Here is a 22,391-nt window from a genome sequence, read left to right as displayed (position 1 = left end):
GTCTGCCCAACACTTTCGACAGAGGCGACAGATTTTCTCAAGATCAGTATCATTTTGAAGTTCGACCAAATATCAAAAAATTGGCTAAAACATTAATATCCTCATCTTAAACTGGGCATTTTTCTGCAGGGGGGGGGTCGCTTTTTTCGCCGATATTTTTAAAAGTAATCCTCTCCTTTCGATTGTCTAGCCTTAATATTAAAAAATGTTACTTCCGGTTTGGCAGTGGTCGTAACAGCATAGACGTCAGGTTTTTTTCCCATTCTTTTCCTCCTTTGCGGTACGGGTTCGAGCCTGCCTTCCTACTACCACTTTTTTTTTTTTTTTGCTCAACATACCCAGGCAACGCCGGGATGAAACGCTAGTATATCTATAAAAGTGAACGTGCCTGTCTGTCTGTGTACATTTCCCTACGCAATAACTCTGTCAATTTTAAGTCTACAGACTCAAAATTTGATATACAGGGTACTGAGATTTAGGAAAATCTATGTGATCGGTTTCGGCCAGAAATTTAGCTGTTAAGAGGTTAAAGCTCAACGAATTGACCTTGGAGAACTCTACCAAACTTCTCCGATAATTTTGAGTCTAAACACTTGAAATTTTAGATATAGGTTCCTTGGACATGGATATAACTTAACTTGATTTGAGCCCAAAACAATAAATGTTAAGGGGTCATAATAGGAGTCAAAGTTTTTAAAAAATTGACCGGTTTTTTTTTTTTTGCTCAACATACACCTCCAAACACCCGGGCAACGGCGGGCTGAAATGCTAGTATAATTATACAACTCAGATCAACTTACTTGGGCGTTTAAACTGTCCATCCTGTTTCTGACTTCCGGTTTCAAAACATTTGTGTGCTTACCTCTTTTATGGCTGCCCTGACTCAAGTCTGATATTAAAAACCACTGCTGCTATTCAAAGCATTCACAAAGTCAACAATATTTTTTTTGTTTTAACTTGTGTTAACGTTTTTTCCTTACAAATAAATGTACTTTAACTCCATTGAGTTTAAAAAAAAACTGATTTAAATATAAATATACAATATATAACTATAATTATATTTATAACCATATTTACTGCTTTTAGTAGCGCTCCTGTGGATTCTGACGATTTATATTTTTTTCAGGTTTTACTTAAAAAATACTTTCTCTTTAAGGTGGGGGGGGTAGAAAGTTGGTTTTAGCAGTGTTTTTATTCTTTTTCACTCATCTCTTAAAAAATAGGTTTTCTCAAGACAATATGGTTGAGTTAAATGAGTTTTTATGAATGTTTTACAGGGGGGGAGGATTGTAGGTTAAAGCTTAGTCAAACATCTGCCATGAAAATAATGATAGAGTAGAATAAGATTAGCAACAAAGATAAAAAGCAGCACCCACTAGATTTCAAAGTTGGTTTTGTACAAATATGAAACACAAAATAATAAAACGAAGATTGATTGAAAATTATTGATGGAATCTTGACCAAATATGAAACATAAAATAATAAAACTAGAATTGATTTAAAAATTCATTCATGGAATTCTTACCGAATATATCATAAATGCCACTGTTTTCTGTCGTCTAAAATCCCGTTGGTGTGAATCTTCAACCTGTAGTTTGTGTATGATTTCTTTCAGAGTATCTAAAACGAAAGAAAAATCGAAATGATTCTAAAAACAATGCACAAGTAAAAACTTGACTTTTTCACGCATTGCCGATAACATTTTTACCTGTAAAAAAAAAAAAAATTGGGGTAAAAAAAATTAAGTTTTGTTTTTAGCCAAGTCAAATTCGTTTTTAAACAAATTCAAACGTCATAAGAATTTTCTAAATAATTTCATTTACACATGTGTAGAGGCTACATGTTAAGTCGACTTACTCCTGCTAAGTTCCTATTTTTTTTATTGTTACCCATTAGCAGCTATTTTTACCAGCTAAAAAATTGAATCGAGTTTGTTCTACACGTTCAAATCTGTTATATATCAAGTTTCAAGCTTGTAAACCAAAAACTGATAGAGTATTTTGGTAGAGACCCTTCCTCACAGACAGACAAGGTCACTTATATAAGTTCAATTGTTTATTGCACTCACATTGATATTAGAAACATTTTGGACCATCTTGCATGAATCAAGCATCAATTTTTGAATGGTTTAAGAGATTCAAAGAAGGTAGGAATCTGTAGGAGATGATTAGAGGAGTAAGGAAGTCAGAACACTAGAGTTGATTGGCCAAATAAAGAATTTCATAGATAAGGACTGTCATGTGTCTATAGAGAGAATAAGTGCAGTTTGATGTCAGTGTGGGAACTGTGAACACTATTATTCATGAGGAACTGAAAATGAGGAAGATTTGCACAAAGTTTGTCTCAAGGGTGTTCAGAGAAGATCAGAAAGAAAGTCGTCATGACAACAGGAAGATGGTCAAGCTGATCAATTTGGACTTCAGTTCTTGATGCTCTGGTAACCTGTGATGAAAGCTGCATCTACTGCTCAAGAGAAAGAGTTTCTAATGGCAGCATGCTGGCTCTTCCAGACCAAAGAAGGCCAGACAGAGCAAATCCACTCAGAAACTTAAGATGATCCCTTTTTTGACAGGCATGATCTACATGTACTGGATTCCCGCTGAGCAGACAGTCAACAAGAAATTCAGTGTTGAGGTTTTAAGGAAGTTCAGAATGAGATCCCGTCAGAAGAGACCAGTGCTCTTCAAATTGGGTCAGTGGCATTTCCACCAGGACAATGCACCAGTCCACAAATCCATTCTTGTCACAAACTATTTGACTAAGATGGGCATCAAAACGTGTATGGCACAATCACCTTGACACACAGATTCTCGCCAGATCACCGAAGTTAAGCAACATTGAGCCTGGCCAATACCAGATGGGTGACCATTTGGGAAAGCTAGGCGCTGTATGTACCTTCTGGGAAGGTTGGGTGTGGGGCCTATACCCTCACCCCGAAAAAAGAACTCGGTCACTACAAAAGCATCTACAAAGTTGTAGATGGCCTATGCCTCTCTAGGGGCTCAAGGCGATGGATGGGCATCAAAACAGTTCCTCACCCTCCCTATAATCCAAAGCTTGCTCCCTGTGACTTTTGGTTATTCCCTAAATCAATAAAAGTGCACATATGAAAAAAATCTGGAAACTTATTTAAGACACCTTGTGTGTATATATATATATCTATAATATAAAGCTGAATGTGTGTATGTATCTGGTCACGAATAGGCTCCTATATGGTTGACTATTTTAAAAAACTGATTGCATATAATGATAGATGTATCGAGACACAGGAATGGGTATGTTTGATTTGGCAGAACAGTGGTTCATTAAAATTGTGGGGGTCTGCGTTCGCGCCTGGTCCACAAAGTATGAGAATAAAAAATAAAAAATTAAAAAAAAAAAAAACGTTTACAAGTGTTTTTGATATAGATGTACATAAGAATACTTTGATAGGTATGTTTTAACTTAAATAGGGATGGTATAATAAAATTGTGGGGTCTGCGTTTGCGCCTGGCTTCCATAGAATGGAAATAGGTACAAACTTTAATAAAGACTTTTCATATCTATCTGCGTAAGTATACTTTGATAATTATGTTTCAGTTTGAAGAAATGTGGTATAATAAAATTATGGGGTGTTCGTTCGCGCCTGACCTCCATAGAATGGAAATATGTCACAAAGTTTAACAAGGTTTTTTAATATAGATCCACAGAATATTGTGATAAGTGTTTCAGTGTGAACAGGTATGGTATAATAAATCATGGGGTTTATCTATTTTTATTTTTACTTTCATCATATTTTGCTTTGGTTTTGATACCCCCAAATTCAACCCAAATATATAACCCTTCCTTTTCATAACCTATCATACTTTCATAAATCAGAATCAACAATTTGGAAAAATTTAAACTAATATTCTTGACACGTAAATAAATGTTGGTTATTTCATATTAATATCGTGATTTCGAGTTCTTTGTCAAGTGTCGTTATTTTTTGGAGTTATTTCTCTATTTGTATCTATGTGAGGATGTGCCTTAGTGAAAACGTAATAATCGGCGATCTTATTAAATTTACCTTTGCTGGTCCCACGGATACCTTCCTACTTTCTTAATTTATTGCAGACTATTATCCTCATCTTTCTTAGCTGTTGTTTCACAACGTTTCGGTCAACTATTCCTCTGGCCTTCGTCAAAAACGTTGATGAACACATAACTTGGTTTGTTCCTTTCTTATTTCTCAATAGCAACTTATGCATGCTGGTTTTATTTTCAGTCAAATTTATAGAATTGAAAAGACATTTGTAGCTGAACTAATATAAAAAGTAACCATTAACTTCCACACAGTTAAATTATATTTTAATTAAGAGAAAAATGTTACTTTGTCTGGCGTGATTTATTTAAAAATAAATAAAAAGAAGATTAAACTGAAAGCCTTGCATGAAATGGGTGGGAACTCGTGGTATAGAAATGATGCAGTTAACTGGACATTGTCCTAAAAAGGCTGCTGAGGTCCTGGATATGACCTAAAACTATATCCGATGGTGAGGCCCCACCTTGCGGGCCTTGGGGAATGTGGAGCCACCCTTTAATTGCCATTGCTCCCAGGTCCACTCTGATGCGGAGTGGTAGTACCCGTTAGGGTCCCAACTATGGGTTAAATAGAATCTGACTTAAAAAAAAATATATACTCCATTAAAAATCGTTCCTCAAAATAACTAGATTCGGCATTAAATAACCTGAAAAAGGTTGATATGCCATAAAACAAAAACAACCAACCAAAATACATAAAAAGGTTTTTAGAATTTTTTTTTTTTTTTTTTTTTGCAGTCCTTACCTTCGCATTCGTCAGCAATGATGTAGTCTTCACCAAGGTTGGAACCGAGACCGGATCGGAGGTTTCGGATACCGTCTGCGTTCATCAAGTTCCACTCCATGATGACAAGGATCGGATCAACTTTCTGAAAGTAGACAATGAAAGGGAAAATTGGTTTCATGATCTGAAATTTCATTTTTTTAATGCAAACATATTTCAGATTAAAAACAGTTTAATATTCACGAAGACAACTTGGTATAATTTAGTGGAAACAATATATCTATACAATTATAAAACTCAAATGACCTTGTAACGAGTGTTGTAACCCAACATCCGGTTTACAACTTAATAAAATGTATTGTTTGTTTGTTGTGTACGTTTTCAGCTTCCCAATTGTTTTTTTGGGTTTTTTTTCGCATTTAAATTATCCAAATAAATACTTTCTGCATTTTTTATTACATCATTCATTTCCGTATTACGTTTAAGTTATTTTAACGCAATTTTCTTACAAATAAATCTACTTTAACCGGTTGACAACCATAAGAGCATTTTACAACGGGGATTTACCAACCACCTTTTTTTTTTTTATTCACCAGTTTTTAATACACCTTTCTTAAAAAACATTCATACATTTTCTTCTACAATACCAACATAAATAAATAACCCCGAAAATGTTTTTTTAATTTGCGTTACAAATAAATAATCAATGCGGCAATAAAACGTATTGTTTTACTGTGTACGTTTTTAGCATCCAAATTGTTTTTTGTTTTTGCGTTTGAATTAAAAGATATATCATAATTTTAATTTAGTATTATGGTATCTGTTCAGTGCATATTTACCTATAAGTATGGCAAACCACTTATAATTCAATGGCTGGAAGTTTGTTTGTTTTTTTCAAAAATAAACAATTATAAACAGAACGACTGATAGAAATCTATCTATATTCTTTTTTCATTTTAATATACTTTCATAGAAATGTTTCTGTTATGCCACAAAAAAATGTTTTCTTTACGTAACAAGTGTCACGCTCATACATGAATTCCATAGCTAATATAACATACTGACCCAACGGGTCACGGGTAGTCTAGTATATGTATAAAGTTGAGTTTTTTTTTCTCGCTCTGACATTGATATTAAAAGCCTACTTTTTCTATTTAAAAATTATAAAAAGGGAACTTCTTAATATACTCAGTCATGGATGTCAGCGACTACATGAAGGTTAACTAATTTGCATATTCCTGTAAAAACCAAGTGTCCATAAATGACTTGTTAATTTTTATGGTTTCTTATGATTGATTTCATTCAACTATTACGCTGAATTTTATTTATGCATAGTTTCTACATTCTGCATAATTGTGTATAATTTAATATGAAAACGTTCTAGCACACAGATATATCATTAATAAGATAAGATAATTAAGTGAATTATTGTCTTCTCCCTTTGGATTATTATTCGTCTGACCTGCCAGAAATATCCCGGAAATAATTAAACTCGTCTTAACGTTGGATTGCCCAGGCTGTATGATATCCTTTATCTATGACTTTAAAATACTTTTTTAAATAAATTTTTCAATATATGTGCTGGTGAGCAAAATATATGATTATTCATAGCTGATAATTTTGCTAATTGCATTTCATTTCCTCTGATGATGTGAACCATCATTGAAAATCCATGCATTAAGGAAATAAATATAATTCTTTTCCATACATTCCTCATTTCAAACAATAAATTCTTAATTTGAGTATATCTTTATGCATGTTTTAATCTGTAGAATTAAACTTTAATACTTACGCTTATATATATATATATATATATATATATATATATTATTTTTAAAACAGTAATCTACGTACAGGCGTGTTTCGAGGTAACTACCTCTCATCAGCGTAGTTCGACTGTTTCTAGGGATCGAACTTAAGACCATGTTTTCCACAGTCCAGTGCCTTAACCATTAGGCCATGAACCCTAGATGACTTTACTGTTTATTTTTATCGCTTATAAATTTAGATTTGTTGTTGTCTTTTTTTTTCAAACAATAAATACAGTTAATAGTGGCTTCGCCTTGAAGCTCATTTTTTTTTTATTATTTACTTAGAAAGTCGCCCATAATTTGTTTGGACGTATATAACATTTTTATTTATTTATTATTTTTAAAACAGTGATCTACATACACGCGTGTTTCGAGGTAATTACCTCTCGTCAGCGTAACTCGACTTTTTAGGGATCGAACATAAGACCATGTTTACCACAGTCGGACATCTTAACCATTAGGCCACAAACCCTACTGTACGTAGATTACTGTTTTAAAAATAATAAATAAATAAAAATGTTATATACGTCCAAACAAATTATGGGCGACTTTCTAAGTAAATAAAAAAGGAGCTTCGAGGCGAAACCATTATTAACCGTATTTATCGTTTGTGAAAAAAAACAAAACAAATCTCTCTCTCTCTCTATATATATATATATATATATATAAAAATAGAATTAACTAAAAATACACCGAGCCTCAATAAAGAAAATGACAACAATAACAAGAATAGCTCCTGTGTACCAATTAAAAGTGTTTGAGAAGAATATGGTCGAATATACGTCCAAACAAATTATGGGCAACTTTCTAAGTAAATAAAAAAATGAGCTTCGAGGCGAAGCCATTATTAACCGTATTTATCGTTTGAGAAAAAAAGAAATCTCATATATATATATATATATATATATATATATAAAATAGAATTAATTAAAAATACACCGAGCCTCAATAAAGAAAATGACAACAATAACAAGAATAGCTCCTGTGTACCAATTAAAAGTGTTTGAGAAGAATATGGTCGAATATACGTCCAAACAAATTATGGGCAACTTTCTAAGTAAATAAAAAAATGAGCTTCGAGGCGAAGCCATTATTAACCGTATTTATCGTTTGAGAAAAAAAAAAATCTCTCTCATATATATATATATATATATATATATATATATATATATATAAAATAGAATTAATTAAAAATCCACCAAGCCTCAATAAAGAAAATGACAACAATAACAAAAATAGCTCCTGTGTACCAATTGAAAGTGCTTGAGAAGAATATGTCCGAACAACTACTGGGCGCCATAATATACAACATGCCAGCTAAAATAAAAAGATCACTCTGCAAATCGAAAAGTTATCCAACAAAATCAGAAAAAAGAACTTTGTCGTCTTCAATCAAAAATGTAAAAAATCAACTTTTTGTTGGTAACATCAAATGGAAACAACATCTGACCGAGTTGGTGACGACTGGATATTTTTATGGACACATAAAATCATAAAATTGCCATCCCATTAATGAAACGGCTGGAATGAAGAAACCCATGATGAAATAAACAAAAGTTATAAAAAAGAACAAATGTAAGTCTTTGAATTTCAACAAAGTTTTGCACTTATATATATATATATATATATATATATATAGTCACAAATGGCCGTTTGTAGCGGTTTACCGTTTTATAAATAGGTACGTGCAGAATAAATGCCGATGCTCAAAATGATTAAATATTTTGATCCCTCCCTTTACTTAAAAAGTCACCAAAAATCAGGAAATTAACCAATAAATAAAATTTTCAGTATTCATCAAATAATGATCACGGAATATAATAATATTTTTATTTAAATCTTAGTGAAAATGAATTATTTTGTTTAAACAAAAAATACCTTTACTAAAGTTATGGTTTTCTGTAGTAAAAAAAATGATTTAATTTATTTTTGCTTTATGAAAATAAAGCATTATACAATGTAACAATTAAAAGAAAACTATTTAAGTTTTACAGGAATATTACGATAAAAGCCCTTCAAGTCTGTAATAATGAACTCGATAGAACTCGAAGAAAAATGAATTTCTCGAATTACTGATATTATCGTTGCATTGTATTTAATATTTTCACACAAAAAAATTATAATAGCAACAAATATTTCTCCCTTTTTTTTTTAATTACATGTTTCGCATAATTTTTATATGTAAGATTTAAATATTTTCCTTGCTTAATGTATTTATTTGCTTTCCCACGAAAGCAAATTAGGCACAAGGCCGTTTTTTAATGTGGGGGGAAAACCAGCTCCCCTAAAAGTAGGGTAAAAAGGGAGCACTCTGGTTGTGACCAAAAATAATAACTGTCCCAGTATAGAGGGTTTCCCCGCCATTGACTGGTACAAATTATCTTAAGTGCAGCATCTACAGAAACGATACTACACTTTGATCCCGGCCCGAAGGCCAAGAACAACAGAAAAAAGGTAAGCCTCTTTTCCTTGCTTAAGTGAATGTAAAATTTTCGGCATAACATAATTTTTATATAATATTGAACAGTAATTTTTTTTTTTTAAATAATTTAAACACAAGAACATAGAAAAATAATTAAATTAAAAAATGGTAAAAATTATATTAACGTTCAGGATAGGAATGTACGAACGCACATCTGGGGGGAAAAAAAGGGGTGCTAATGCAGAGAGTGATCCGCGCTATTTTTTAAATCGTATTTCTAGGTTTAATTAAATTTTTATGATATGATTTTTTATTCAATTGTAAGGTTAAAGTACAGAATAGGTACAAAACACCTTCCCATCCCCATGTTAAGAATGGCTTTTTAAATAATAACGTTATTATTTCAGCACGGAATCACTCTCTGCATGAGTACCAAAAAAGAAAACTAGCACACTCTTCCTCGCTTTTAATTACATGACGTCATTTTCAGTTTTTCGACTGGCTGAAATTTTGGGATTCCGTATATTTCGTGTTTACAAAACTTTCATTTGTTGCGGCAGAATTACTCGGTTTTGGGGCTAATTAAGATATTTTTTTGTACAAACTAGGTGTTTTTTTTTTTTAATAATTAATTCAATATCTTAGGACTTGACTAATTATCTTTGAAATAGACCCAGAAAACTAATATTTATCTTTTAAAGGATTTTTACAATGAATTTATTTAACTTCAAAATTTAGCTGAATACTTCGCCGTGAAAATTTTTTTTATAACTGTTTTTTGTTTTTTGGGGGTTTTTCATGGGTACAAATATTTTTTTTTTTCCTTTTCGAAATTAACTTTAGTCTTTAATCTTTCAAATACAATCAAAAAGTAGTGGAAAACCTACAAAAAAAAATTATGATGAATCGGCTTTCAAACTAGGCCCCCCTATCTTTATTCGTCCACTTTTGGCCGTACCTATTAATAATATATATATATATATACACACACACACACACACACACACACACACACATTGAGGAAGACCGAAGGATCGGTCGAAATTAGTGCTTTTGAAAGAAACATTTTCGTTTTTGTTTTCAAACGATTTTTTATATTCCTATACGTCAACACATAGGAAATAAATACAGAAAAAAAGTTAAAAACATTTATATATTTTTTGTATTGATATTTTATTCTGGAATACTGTTGCCATATCTGGGCAGGAGCTGCTAAAAACAGCCTATCCTGCCTTGAGAGAGTACAAAATAGACTTCGTGGCTTAGTGGGGGATGCCCTTTTCTCTACCCTGCAACCTCTCTCCCACAGAAGAGACGTTGCGAGCCTATCCTTGTTTTATCGTTATTTCCATGGCAGGTGCTCGTCGTAACTCCAATCTCTGGTCCCCCCTCGTCAATCTTTCACGAAAAACACCCGTCTAGCTGAATCCACTGTGAAAAATTTCCCCCACTCTATATCTGTGCCTAAATCAAAACGCGGATTCCATGAACAAAGCTTCTTTCTTAGAACTGCACGCCTGTGGAACTCTGTTTCGTCTGCCTGCTTCCCTCCGGACTACAACTTGGATGTCTTCAAGTCCAATGTTAACAAATTCCTGATGAACCGCCCCCTTAATTAAACACTTCATCAAATCTCCACACTAACGTAATGTACTTGCAATAACCCTTATCCCTGAGTGGTTTCCGGGCCTTGATAAGTGGTGATCACTGTAAAAAAAAAATCATATTATATATATATATATATATATATATATAGAGAGAGAGAGAGAGAAAGAGAGAGAGAGAGAAAGAGAAAGAGAGAGAGAAAGAGAAAGAGAGAGAGAGAAAGAGAGAGAGAGAAAGAGAGAGAGAGAGAGAAAGAGAGAGAGAGAGAAAGAAAGAGAGAGAGAGAAAGAAAGAGAGAGAGAGAAAGAAAGAGAGGGCAGATGATGGTTTAATTATTTTAGCTTTCGGCTGTCCCTCGTGACGTAAAATAACTGAATTCGTTCTCTTGTCTTGTGTACAAATCTGTCAATCTGACTAACCCAGAAGGAAAGAAAGTTTACGAAAAAATGACGTCCGAACTTCCCACACGTCGTCACGTGTTTGGGCGCATGTGAGCAGACGTCGGCATACACGTTTATCTCTCACGCCAATCTCCATCACAGTACATCTCCTCCCCGCTTCCACCTCAGTTAATTAATCAGCTTAACATGGCTTCCACCCTTAACTACACACACGTGCACCCACCTCTCTCATAGTTGCTCTTTCACGAATTCACAGACCAAGACAAAGAATCTAATATATATATATATATATATATATATATATAACGTTTCTTTATTATTTCATTTTTTATATATTGTTTTGTACATTTTTCTCGCCTTTGTTTTTTTCTGTTGTCTCTTCTCTCTTTTGTTTCTATCATATTACCTATTTTTTTTTTCAATTCCAATCGTAAAAACACTTTCCATTTCTAATCTGAATATTTTCTAAGTTGGCGTTGTCATTTTACCTCTACATTTGTATAATGCCGATGTTTCTCTTCTGATGAGAAGCATTTAGCTTCGAAATATCATGGCCTAAAGAGGTTTCCCCCCCCCTTATTCCTCTTTCTTATTGACTTGATAATGTAATAAAATTCTTCTGTAACTTTACTCTTTATCTTATTTTCTTTCACTAATATATATATATATATATATATATATGATGAGAATAATGGAAATAGTATTCGACAAAATAGAGAAATAAAAAGGAACAAACCGAGTTGCGTGTTCATCAACGTTTCGTCTTTATTTCGAGACTTCCATCTAGAGGAAATCTCGAAATAAAGACAAAACGTTGATGAACACATAACTCGGGTTGTTCCTTTATATATATATACACACACACATATATATAACTTTTAAAATCATTAGTATATATTGGGTCCAATATAATAAGTACAAAATCTGCGTTAATCAAAATATCATATTTAAGCGTATTTTATGGCCGGGTAATACCGGGCGGCTTGCTTGCTTTTTTTTTTTTTTTTTTTTTTTTTTTTTTTTTTTTTGTTTGTTTGTGTGTGTGTGTGTGTGTGTGTGTGTGTGTGTGTGTGTGTGTGTGTGTGTGTGTGTGTGTGTTTTCATCAACAGATTGTCTTTATTGCGAGACTTTCTCTGGATTAATGAAATTAAGAAAACAAAACACCAGTACAATTTCATTCATTCAGAGGAAGTCTCGCAATAAAGACGTTACGTTGATGAACACACAACTTGATTTGTTCCTTTTTTTTTTTTTTTTTTTTTTTTTTAATCCCAACCAAATTTAAAAAGCTCAATACGCAATAGAGAGTAGAGCTTAATATAAGAGAAAGAAAATTAAAACTGTAAGTTGAACTTTACAATCAAAATTTATTGTTCGACTGAATACTCGAAAAAACGATTTACAAAGTCCTTATTCCGCGGAGTTTCAAAGAATGTTATTTTTGTTATTCTTCTCATCAGAGAACAGAAAAAAGTTTGCTGATTTCTTTCTAAGTTCAACTTGGTTTTAATTTTCTTTCTCTTATGGTCATATACATATATTACAATAGAAAAATGCGAGCATGAAAATTAATACGGTTAAGCTTAAATATGGAACAGTAAAAGACTAGTTGTTAAAACTGAAAAATTAAAGGACAAGATATTCTAGTAAAAAATATAATAACTTAAAATATTGCAGCATTAAGAATTGATTATATAATGTTATAAATTGAATTTTTAAAACGTTTCTTTTCATGCTCGCATTTTTCTATGTAATCTATGATTTTTCCAGGCTTCCAGTAAGTTTTTTGTTTAATTTCAGTCTTATTTTTTGCCTTCATAAACATAACATACACATATGTAATAACAATGTACGGTACTCGTCTGCTTTCAATAAAATCCCTCTAATTATTTCCCTTTCATTCTTTCATTCTCTCTGTTTCACTTGTTACTTCTCTTTTCGCGAGAGCAGTGAATTGGTAGCAACAGTAGTCACAGAAGCAATGTGATTGCTACGGAAATCAGTAATAAAAAACGTTGCTCACCTTACGTTTTTTTTTGTTTGTTTTTTTTTTTTACGATTTTGAACACCAGTAAATTCATCATAAGTTTTGTTTTACTGAACGAAAAATTGAAATTTTTTTCACAATATAACTGAGAAAGTGATCTATAAACTGTAATAATTGTTTGAAATTTGGTCGAAAACTGAGTGAGCGGTGAAGCTTTAAAGTAGTTCTAAATGACTGAAACTGACACTTAACCGTATATTCAAACACGGTAGTGTTTGAATGATATAGGAAGTACTTTTTCAATATTTCATAATGCCTTTATTTTTACTTCTGTCCTCGTTCTCTTTCAGTCCTACTATACTCGGGGGCAAAAAGCTGGAATGTTATAAAACACTTTGAATTAATGTCCTATATATACACAGAGTTTAAATTTCATAAAAATCAGATATACGTACTTGAAGTTGTAAGGGAGTTTTTTGCCCAAACCACCTAGGTCTTCACAAAACAATTTTATACATTAAAAAAATAAAATACATTTGGAGGTTTAAAGGAGGTTCTGCTCTCAATAGCTCCCTTAGGTTAGGAAAACTACTTTCATTCTTTTGCCCAGAAAATTACAATCATCTTCTATAATATAAATCTATTCTGCCTGTTAAAATGTATGTATGTCTGCCTAAAACTTTTGACAAAGGCAACATATTTTCACAAAAATCAGTATCGTTTTGAAGCTCGACCCTTCAGACGACAAATATCAAAAAATTGCCTAAAAACATTAATTCCTTCACCCTCAACTGGGCCCTTTTCTTTCAGGTAGGGGGTCGCTTTTTTCGTTGATATTTTTAAAAGTAATCCCTCTTTTTGATTGACTAGCCTTAATTTAAACATCCGTCACTTCCGGTTTGGTGATGGGCACAGCAGCAAAGACGTCATGTTTTTTTTTTTTTTCACGTTCTTTTCCTCCTTTGCAGTACAGGTTCGAGCCTGCCTGCCTACTACCACTTTTTTTTTTTTTTTTGCTCAACACACACCTCCAAACACCCGGGCATCGCCGGGCACCCAGGCCAGTATTCTTTAAACTTCATAAAAAAATGGGATATATAGTTTTAAGATAATTATGCCCTCATGGCAACTGAGGAATACACTTAGAGATTCGAGGACACTTCCATTGTCTTCTACTGTAAATCTAATATATAAGAAGCTATATGTCTGTTTGTCTGTTTCCATATTTTCAAACTATCTCTTCTGAAACTAAAAGTCGCAGAGCGGCGTTTGGGGGCCTCAAATGTTTGGATTTTTTATGGACTGTTCTTTTATGGGTCTTTACTCAATTAAAATAGTTTTTAATGGGTAAAAAATGAGTCAAAATTGAAAAAACTAGTTATACATTTTGTGCCTTTATATTAGTTTATTTTTATAGATATAAAACCCATTAAAAGGGAATTTTGTAGATTTTAAAACCCATTAAAATGGAATTTTGTAGATTTTAAAACCCATTGAAGGGAATTTTGTAGATTTTAAAACCCATTAAAAGGGAATTTTGTAGATTTTAAAACCTATTGAAGGGAATTTTGTAGATTTTAAAACCCATTGAAGGGAATTTTGTAGATTTTAAAACCCATTGAAGGGAATTTTGTAGATTTTAAAACCTATTGAAGGGAATTTTGTAGATTTTAAAACCCATTAAAACAAATTTTATAGATTTTTAAAACTTGTTAAAAAAACTTTTTATAGCTTTAGAAATCTTTTAAAAGAGAATGTTATTACCTTAAAATCTGTTAATGGTAGTTTTATTGACTTAAAATTCTATTAATAATAATTTCGATTTTAAAAATAATTCAATAAAATGTTTTTTATTTAAAAGGAGGGAGCTAAGGTAATCACTATCATACACATTCAACACGCTTATTTTCCATGAATCATTTTCTGAGAGAAATTTCTTCGAAATAAAATAAATACAAGGTTCAGACATTTGCAGAAATTTTTAGATGAGGATTGGTTATCCAGATTATTTGGAACTCGGTTGGTTGGTTGTTTTTGTTTTACGGCATATCAACCCTTTTCAGGTCATTTAATGCCAAATCCAGTGATGTTGAAGAATGTTTTAATAGAATATATATATAATCTACAAATGAAATACGTTTTTCTAGACTTAGTTTAGGAAAAAACATTGAAAGTAACAAATTAGAAACAGATGACGTTGAAAAAAAAAAGTCGTTTCCAAAATAAAAATCACAGAGATGAAAACAAAAAATTAGAATCTTTATTTAGAGTTTAGGAAAGAAAGAAAAATGATATATGTAAAAAAAATAAAACGATCCCAACTTAACGTGATCAGATTTTATGAATCCACTAGCGAGGGGTACCCGGCATTGCCCGGGTGTTTGGAGGCGTGTATGTAGAAGGGGGATGGGCTGTTTTAATATTATTAAAAAAACACGATGTTATAAAAAATTGGAAAAACCAAAACAAAGCAAAACTGCAAACAAATGTAAAGAGAAAAAAAAGAGAAAAAAGGTGTAAACATAATTAAAGGGTGGCGCCACACTCCCCAAAGCCCGCATGGTGAGGTCTCACCATCGAATATAGTTTAAGGTCATATCCAGGACCCAGATTATTGGAACTACTGTTTTTACCTTGCTTGTTTTCTGACAGACTACTCTTTCTAATTCTATACGAAATTACAAACTGAACTCTAATCAATAGAAGTAGATTGTTCTTATTCCGTCTACCATGACCAGATAGAAGTGTTAATTATTATTATTTTATTTTTTTTTCATGGAAATCGCTCCAAATAAAGCATGAAGACACTTGACGTAAGGAGTTAAACAGAACAAATGGTGATTATTGAAAGACAGGAGATGCCTATTGGCCTCATCTTGAAAAGACGAATTGGCAAATTAATAGAGACCACTAGACCACCAAGTCAAACAAGCTGGAACAAAGGAAGCAGGGAATTGATTAGAAAATTCTGAAGAACACAGGCCATAATAGTATTTATATTTCAAGAATAAAGTGCTTACAAGAGTAAATAGGTGATGGTTGCCAACATCCATGTGAAAGTTATCCTATGGAACCAACTGGATGTGAACTTGGGTTGTCAGTTCGTGCCATTAATCATTTTATCGCCATATATTTTTTTTTAAATGAAAATCGCTCCAGACAAGGCGTAAAACCACTTAATGTAAAGAGTTAACAGGAACAAATGATTATCGGAAAGATGGAAGATGCCTATTGGCCTTCATCTTGAAAAGACCTAGGCTATAGGTAGGATAAAAACAGAAAAAAGGATGGAGCCACTTAATGATGGGAACAACAGAAGGAAAGATAGGAGATGCCTATTAACAAGATCAAATCTGTAGGTAGGAGGAAAACAATCAGCAGGAAGGGAGTTCCACAAGCCTCAGAAAAGAAGCTACTGGAATAGGTTGATGTATTACTAAGGAGTATCAAAACAGCAAATTGATGAAAACTACTAGACGAGCTGGAACAAAGGAAGCAGGGAATTGATCAGACAATTCTGAAGAACATGACAGTATTTATAGAAATCTATATATATATAAAAGCGAAAATGTATGTATGTATGTACGCTTTTCCTCGATGTCCACAAAAGGCTTCTTTCAGAGAAGCGCTTGCTCGGTTCACAACTTCTTAAAACTTTTTATATCATCCATAAATTGTAATATCTCAGAGTTACCCACGGAGCTCGCCTGTCTATTTAATTTTATTGACTTTCAAACGTTAATTATTCCACATTTCCCGCATCGGCACGCGTTACATTCGGTTTTCGGTATAAAAAAAGCGAAACTCAACTTTAATCACAGGCCGAAAGCCAGTTGTCTCAAGAGAGCTAAGTAACATTTGTTCAATGTCGACTTCGTCATATCAGACGGTACCTTTCATTTCGCTCCTCCTAATAAACAGGGAGCGGGTTTTTAAAAACAAACAAACCGATTTATTCACCTCATTCAAAACTGTCCCGCACAAAATGCTTACTGCTGAATACCTATCACCGTCACGTCAATCAAAAACGCGCACCTGTTTTTTTTTTAACACTTTACTATTTTCCAACTGCGCGTCGTGAAGGCTTCGTTTTTTTTTTCACGGGCACCTGTTTTTTTTTCACATACCCCAAAAAACACCCGAGCAACGCCGGGTACCCCTCGCTAGTATATATATATATATATATATATATATCACCTGTCTATTTAAATGTATGTATGTATGTATGTATGTATGCCTAAAACTTTCGACAGAGGCAACGGATTTTCACGAGATTGGTATCATTTTGAAGCTCAGCGTCTCGTACAACAAATATCAAAAAATTGGCTAAAAACATTAATTCCCTCACCCTCAACTGAGCACTTTTCTACAAGGAGGGGTCGGTCGATGTTTTGTAAGTCATTTTTGCAAGTCATTGTATTGGTTGGATTGACTTTACTTAATTTCAATGTTCCGAACTTCTGGTCGCGTCATAAGACGTCAGATTTTCTTTCGCTTTCTTTTCCACCTTCGCGTCATGGGTTCGAGCCTGCTTGCCTGCCTGCTATCACTTTTTTTTTTTTTTTTTTTTGCTCAACCCAGGCTAGTATATATATATATATATATATAGTTTCATTTTACTTCAGTCGAATTTTTCAAAAATCAAGGAGATAACACTTGATCTCCGCCCGAGGTACATAGATATTTAAATATCTCATTAAAGTTTTTTTTTTAATTCTCAAATATAAAAGAAGTTGACAACATTTTCCTCTCAAATTAAGCCTAGAAATATGTAATAGTACATCTTTGTTATGGTCTCTTGGTCTTACTGGATTCCAGGACAAGAATTCATCTTGTCTGGTGGAGTGTCCAACTTCTTTCTGTTACTTGAGGTAACATCACTTAGAATAGATGCACCTCATAGAAGAGATCTTATTTAGGTGACGAATACTATGTAATTTTGAATATTTAGCCAGGATTTACTTGTAAGGGAAAGTATGCTAGGTTGTCCTGACAAACTCCTGTTCAGAAATGTACATTCTGTATATGCATTTGTATATATGTACGCGGGTGTATCAGAGTATACCTGTTTATACATATATTTATGTATATTTATGCACTTTACTATTTATATTTTATATTTCTGTGCTTATATATATTTTATATTTCTGTGAAATATACGAAACGGTGTGTATCCACTCCTGGGTGTATATATATATATATATATATATATATATATATATATGTGTGTGTGTGTTTACTTCTGAAATATGCGTGTATGTAAATTGAGAATACCCGTCGGGAATATGTAAAGTCTTTGACCGCTGGCTAGAGGAGACTTAATGTCGGATTTCTCAAGTAATTTATAACACGAAACTTAAGAGGAGATACATAAAAAAAGGAAATAAAAGAATAAAAGATTATCCCTTACGGAGGTTAAGATATGAAGAGATAAAAGCCTGGAGGAATGGATTGTTCAAAGACCTTACTTATCCTCCCCCACACATAACCCCCCCCCACCTATATTAGATCACAAGATTCTAATTTTGTAAATGAAATAAAATGTTTTTGTGTCTTGAAATTTCAGTTTTTGAGGGTAATTCTTGGCCTAACGACGTAGTCTCCCCAATAACGGATGATTACAGAAACATGTATGCACATATGTAGCCATCAATGTTTGTATAAATAAATTTAATATATATATATATTATTTACTATAATTTTTAAATACCTACAGACACTAGTGTTTTATCTTTTCGGGAGTCATCAGTGCAGGGTGTCATGATTAACACCGGTCGATAGATTCGAACCCGGCAAAAGAAGCCATAAACTGACTCCATTAGCAAGGACCTAGTCCATTCGGCCACCGTTAACCATAAAAAATACTGTTAAAATTTAAACATTTTTATTTTTTAAATGTTTTTTAACGTCTGTCAGAGTGATCTAATCATTATATGAGGATCTGTACATGTGAGCTAAATTGACCGACTTTATTTCAACTGAAGGTGCTCAACGATAAGAAACGATTAGTAGAAATGGTAATTAATAAAAACCTGAAGAAAGTGCTCAATACTGTTGTAGAGCAAATATGCGTTTTATTTTTTATTACCATATTTTTCTGTTAAGTTACATTATTGTTTCAGCTATCCGGCCGTTTTTTTTTTTGGCCGTCTGTAGCTTCCTCAGACTTTTACAGAAATGTTCCAGGCCGGGTAGCTGAAACAATAATGTAACTTAACAGAAAAATACGGTAATAAAAAATAAAACATATATATATATATATATATATAAGCAATGCCCGGTCTTAAAATATTGATTTAAAAAGTTTTTAAAAAATGACTTGTGCGCCACCACTGAGAATCGAAACCAAAATATTTAGCTTACAATTTATTTTTTCTTTTGACGTTAATGCATGAACTATGATAACATGTTTGCTACAAGGCTAAAAATTAAACATGAACCAATAGCTATTATGTTACACATGCATATTCATAATGCCGTCATTTGACCTTCACCTGTTAAATTTCATTTCTTTAATTTTCACATTTTTGCACTGATTTTCCCCGGCTAAAACCCAAAAATAAAGTTTTGCATAGGTTTGAATACCATGTCTGTAGCCCAAAAACTGACAGGAGTTCGGTTGGCAAAATCTTTGTCAAGACATGCAACTAGGAGAAGAAATATTCTGATGTAAAAACCTGAGGTCTATTATCTGCTCTGTCTTGAGACAGCCATTGCATTGACTGAGATTAGCAGCTATACTAGAAAGTGTGGTTGGTTCTACACAAAACTTTCACCACTATAAACAAATCATCAATGCGGATAACTTCGTTGTTGTAGAAGACCTCATACGTCAGAATCGACAAGAGTATCGATCATCTATATATTAATACCATAGTACCTTTTACGTACGTATGTACGTTAAAAGGACTATGATATTAATATATACGTACGTACGTGTGTCACGTTTTCCAAATTATAAGGCCCTGTCGGTGGGGCATTAGAATACGCCGACTGCCCCCCTGCAGAGGGTAAAAGTCCCTCAATGGGGGTCCTGGATATGACCTTAAACTATATCCAGTGGTGAGGCCCCAGCTTGTGGGCTTTGGAGAGTGTGGAGCCACCCTTTAATTACCATTGCTCCCAGGTCCACTCTGACAGGGAGTGGTAGTACCTGTTAGAGTCCCAACTATGGGTTGAATAGAAACTGATTTGAAAACAACAAAATATATTCTATTAAAAAAAATTTCTTCAAAATCTTTGAATTCGGCATTAAATAACCCGAAAAGGGTTGATATGCCGTAAAACAAAAACAACCAACCAACCAACCAAATTATAAATTATTTGATCAGGAAATCCTATCTATATATCTTTAAAAGTGAAAATGTCTGTGTGTGTGTATGTGTGTGTGTTCATTTCCTTACCAAATAACTGTCAATTTTCAGTCTAGGGGTATTGAGACCCAAGCAAAGATCCAAAATTGGCTGAATAGTTTGCTAGAGGCAGCAAAGGTCAAATCTTTTGAACTTTGACACTTTGGCATCCAAAAACCGATTAAAAAGCTTGCCATATGTCTGAATACGCTTTATGTAAAATTTTAAATGTTTAGCCCAAAAATTGGCCGAGAGGTCAAATTCTTTTAATTTTGACCCTCATTTTCACCCCTTAACATTTGATTTAAACAAGGTGGCAGCAATCTTTCACCTTCTAACATGATTAAAGTTGTTTTGTTAAATAATTCAGTAATATTCAAGTAATTTTGACTGCATAATTTGGAAGCTACCATTGTAACTTATTAGAATTAACAAAAAAAATCAGTTGAAACCATTGTTTTCTTTCTATTTAAAAACTCCGTCTCGTCCCAATTCTGTAGAAGCGCCGAAAAAGATTTATGATGCATGCACCACATACTCGTCACTGAACAAAGACGTCTTATTCCGAAACTCACGTACATTGATCAAGTTGTTTTTGTTTGTTGTTTTTTTTTTAACTAAGAAAATAAAAATTCGCGATTTCTAGCAATTTTAATACTAAATACATTATAAGGCTTTGATCTCGATAGTTCAAATTGAATTGTCCCCCTATTCATGCTGGATTAAAAACCCTATGTGTCGCTTCGTCATAAAATTTGATTTTCTTAGTTAAAAAAAAAAAAAAAAAAAAAAAAAACAAGCTGATCAATTTATGCGAGTTTTGGAATATGACATCTTCGCTCCGCGACGAATACGTACATCAAACGTTTTTCTGTATTTTTTTTTTTTTTTTTTTTGTAAATTTATGACATGCCCCAGCGTATTATACACATCCCTCCAACCTCCCCATGTTAAGAACGGCTTTCGGAATAAACACCTCCGCCCCCAACCTCGAACGCCGTTCTTAACATGGGGAGGTTGGAGGGATGTTTATTCCGAAAGCCGTTCTTAACATGAGGTGGTGGTGGTTGGGGGTGTTTACACTGTGGCGGGGCACATCGTAAAAAAAAAAAATTAAAAAAAAAAACTTTTTTAAAAAATTTTTTTTAAATTAAGTGTAATTCTAAAATTGGATAAGTAAATCACTGACACGTAAATTGCCCAAAAATATTAACGCTTTTTTATTTGTTTGTGTTATTGTTCGGATGACGTAAGCACAACTTCATAAAGTGTTACAGTATCGACTCACGGAAGAAAATATTTTCTCTGTGTGTCAATACGAAAGGTCGAGCACTCACGCGCTCTCTCTCTCTCTCTCTCTCTCTCTCTCTCTCTCTCTCTCTCTAGCGCACGCGCGTACGATTAGTTCCAGTTGATAAAGGGAGAGACAAGGAGTGGAAAGAGGGGGAAATAACAAAAGTGGGGGGGGGGGGCATAAATAAAAAATAAACGGATCGATGCTTCGCGCAGCTTTATTTTTCTCTCGCACACTGCTTAAGTGCTTAACCGAGCTGAAACGTAAAGAGAGAGAAAGGTACGAAGGAAAGCGTAGGACAAACAGAGGGGAGATTGAGACGGACAGACAGACTGAAGGGTGGGGGATAAAACAGAGAGATAGAAAAATAGAGCGAGACAAACAGAGATAGGGTTATTTAGTTTTCTCCTACTGCAAGAAATGTGACACCAACGTCGGAAAGTGGGATTGAGAAGTTAGGCACCCCGAAGAGGGGCACTGTTGTGACCTGGAAAAATTGCTTGCGCAGTCCCGTCGGCGTTGGCATTCCCCGGTAAGAGCACCTCAAGCTATTAGCCTGAAACTAAAGGCAACCTGGGCGGGGTCGCCGGGGTGGACTTCCTAGAAATGCACAAGATAGACAGACAGAAGGAGAGCAAAGATATACAGAGAGGCAGAGGAAAGAAACCGATGAAGATGACGACAGACACGCAGAGAGAGGGAGAGAGATGGGGGAGATATAGACAAACAAAA

The 22,391-nt window shown here is 33.5% G+C and overlaps 1 protein-coding gene across 2 annotated transcripts in view; it reads right to left on the bottom strand.

Annotated features, from left to right (window-relative positions):
- LOC145246855 (protein timeless-like) overlaps positions 1-22,391 on the bottom strand; it is a 199,072-nt gene that overhangs the window by 59,628 nt on the left and 117,053 nt on the right. For both annotated transcript variants that reach the window (XM_080108702.1, XM_080108703.1), the window contains exons 2-3: positions 4,808-4,931; positions 1,526-1,620 (exon numbers count right to left, since the gene is read on the bottom strand). In XM_080108702.1, coding sequence (XP_079964828.1) covers positions 1,526-1,620; positions 4,808-4,931 — 219 coding nt within the window. The remainder of the gene's footprint in view (positions 1-1,525; positions 1,621-4,807; positions 4,932-22,391) is intronic.

The sequence above is a fragment of the Euprymna scolopes genome, chromosome 24 (genome assembly GCF_053919585.1).
Source record: "Euprymna scolopes isolate OS-2025 chromosome 24, ASM5391958v1, whole genome shotgun sequence".
NCBI lineage: Eukaryota > Metazoa > Mollusca > Cephalopoda > Sepiida > Sepiolidae > Euprymna > Euprymna scolopes.
Note: the sequence above shows the minus strand (reverse complement) of the source record. Positions and strands in the feature narration are given on the sequence as shown.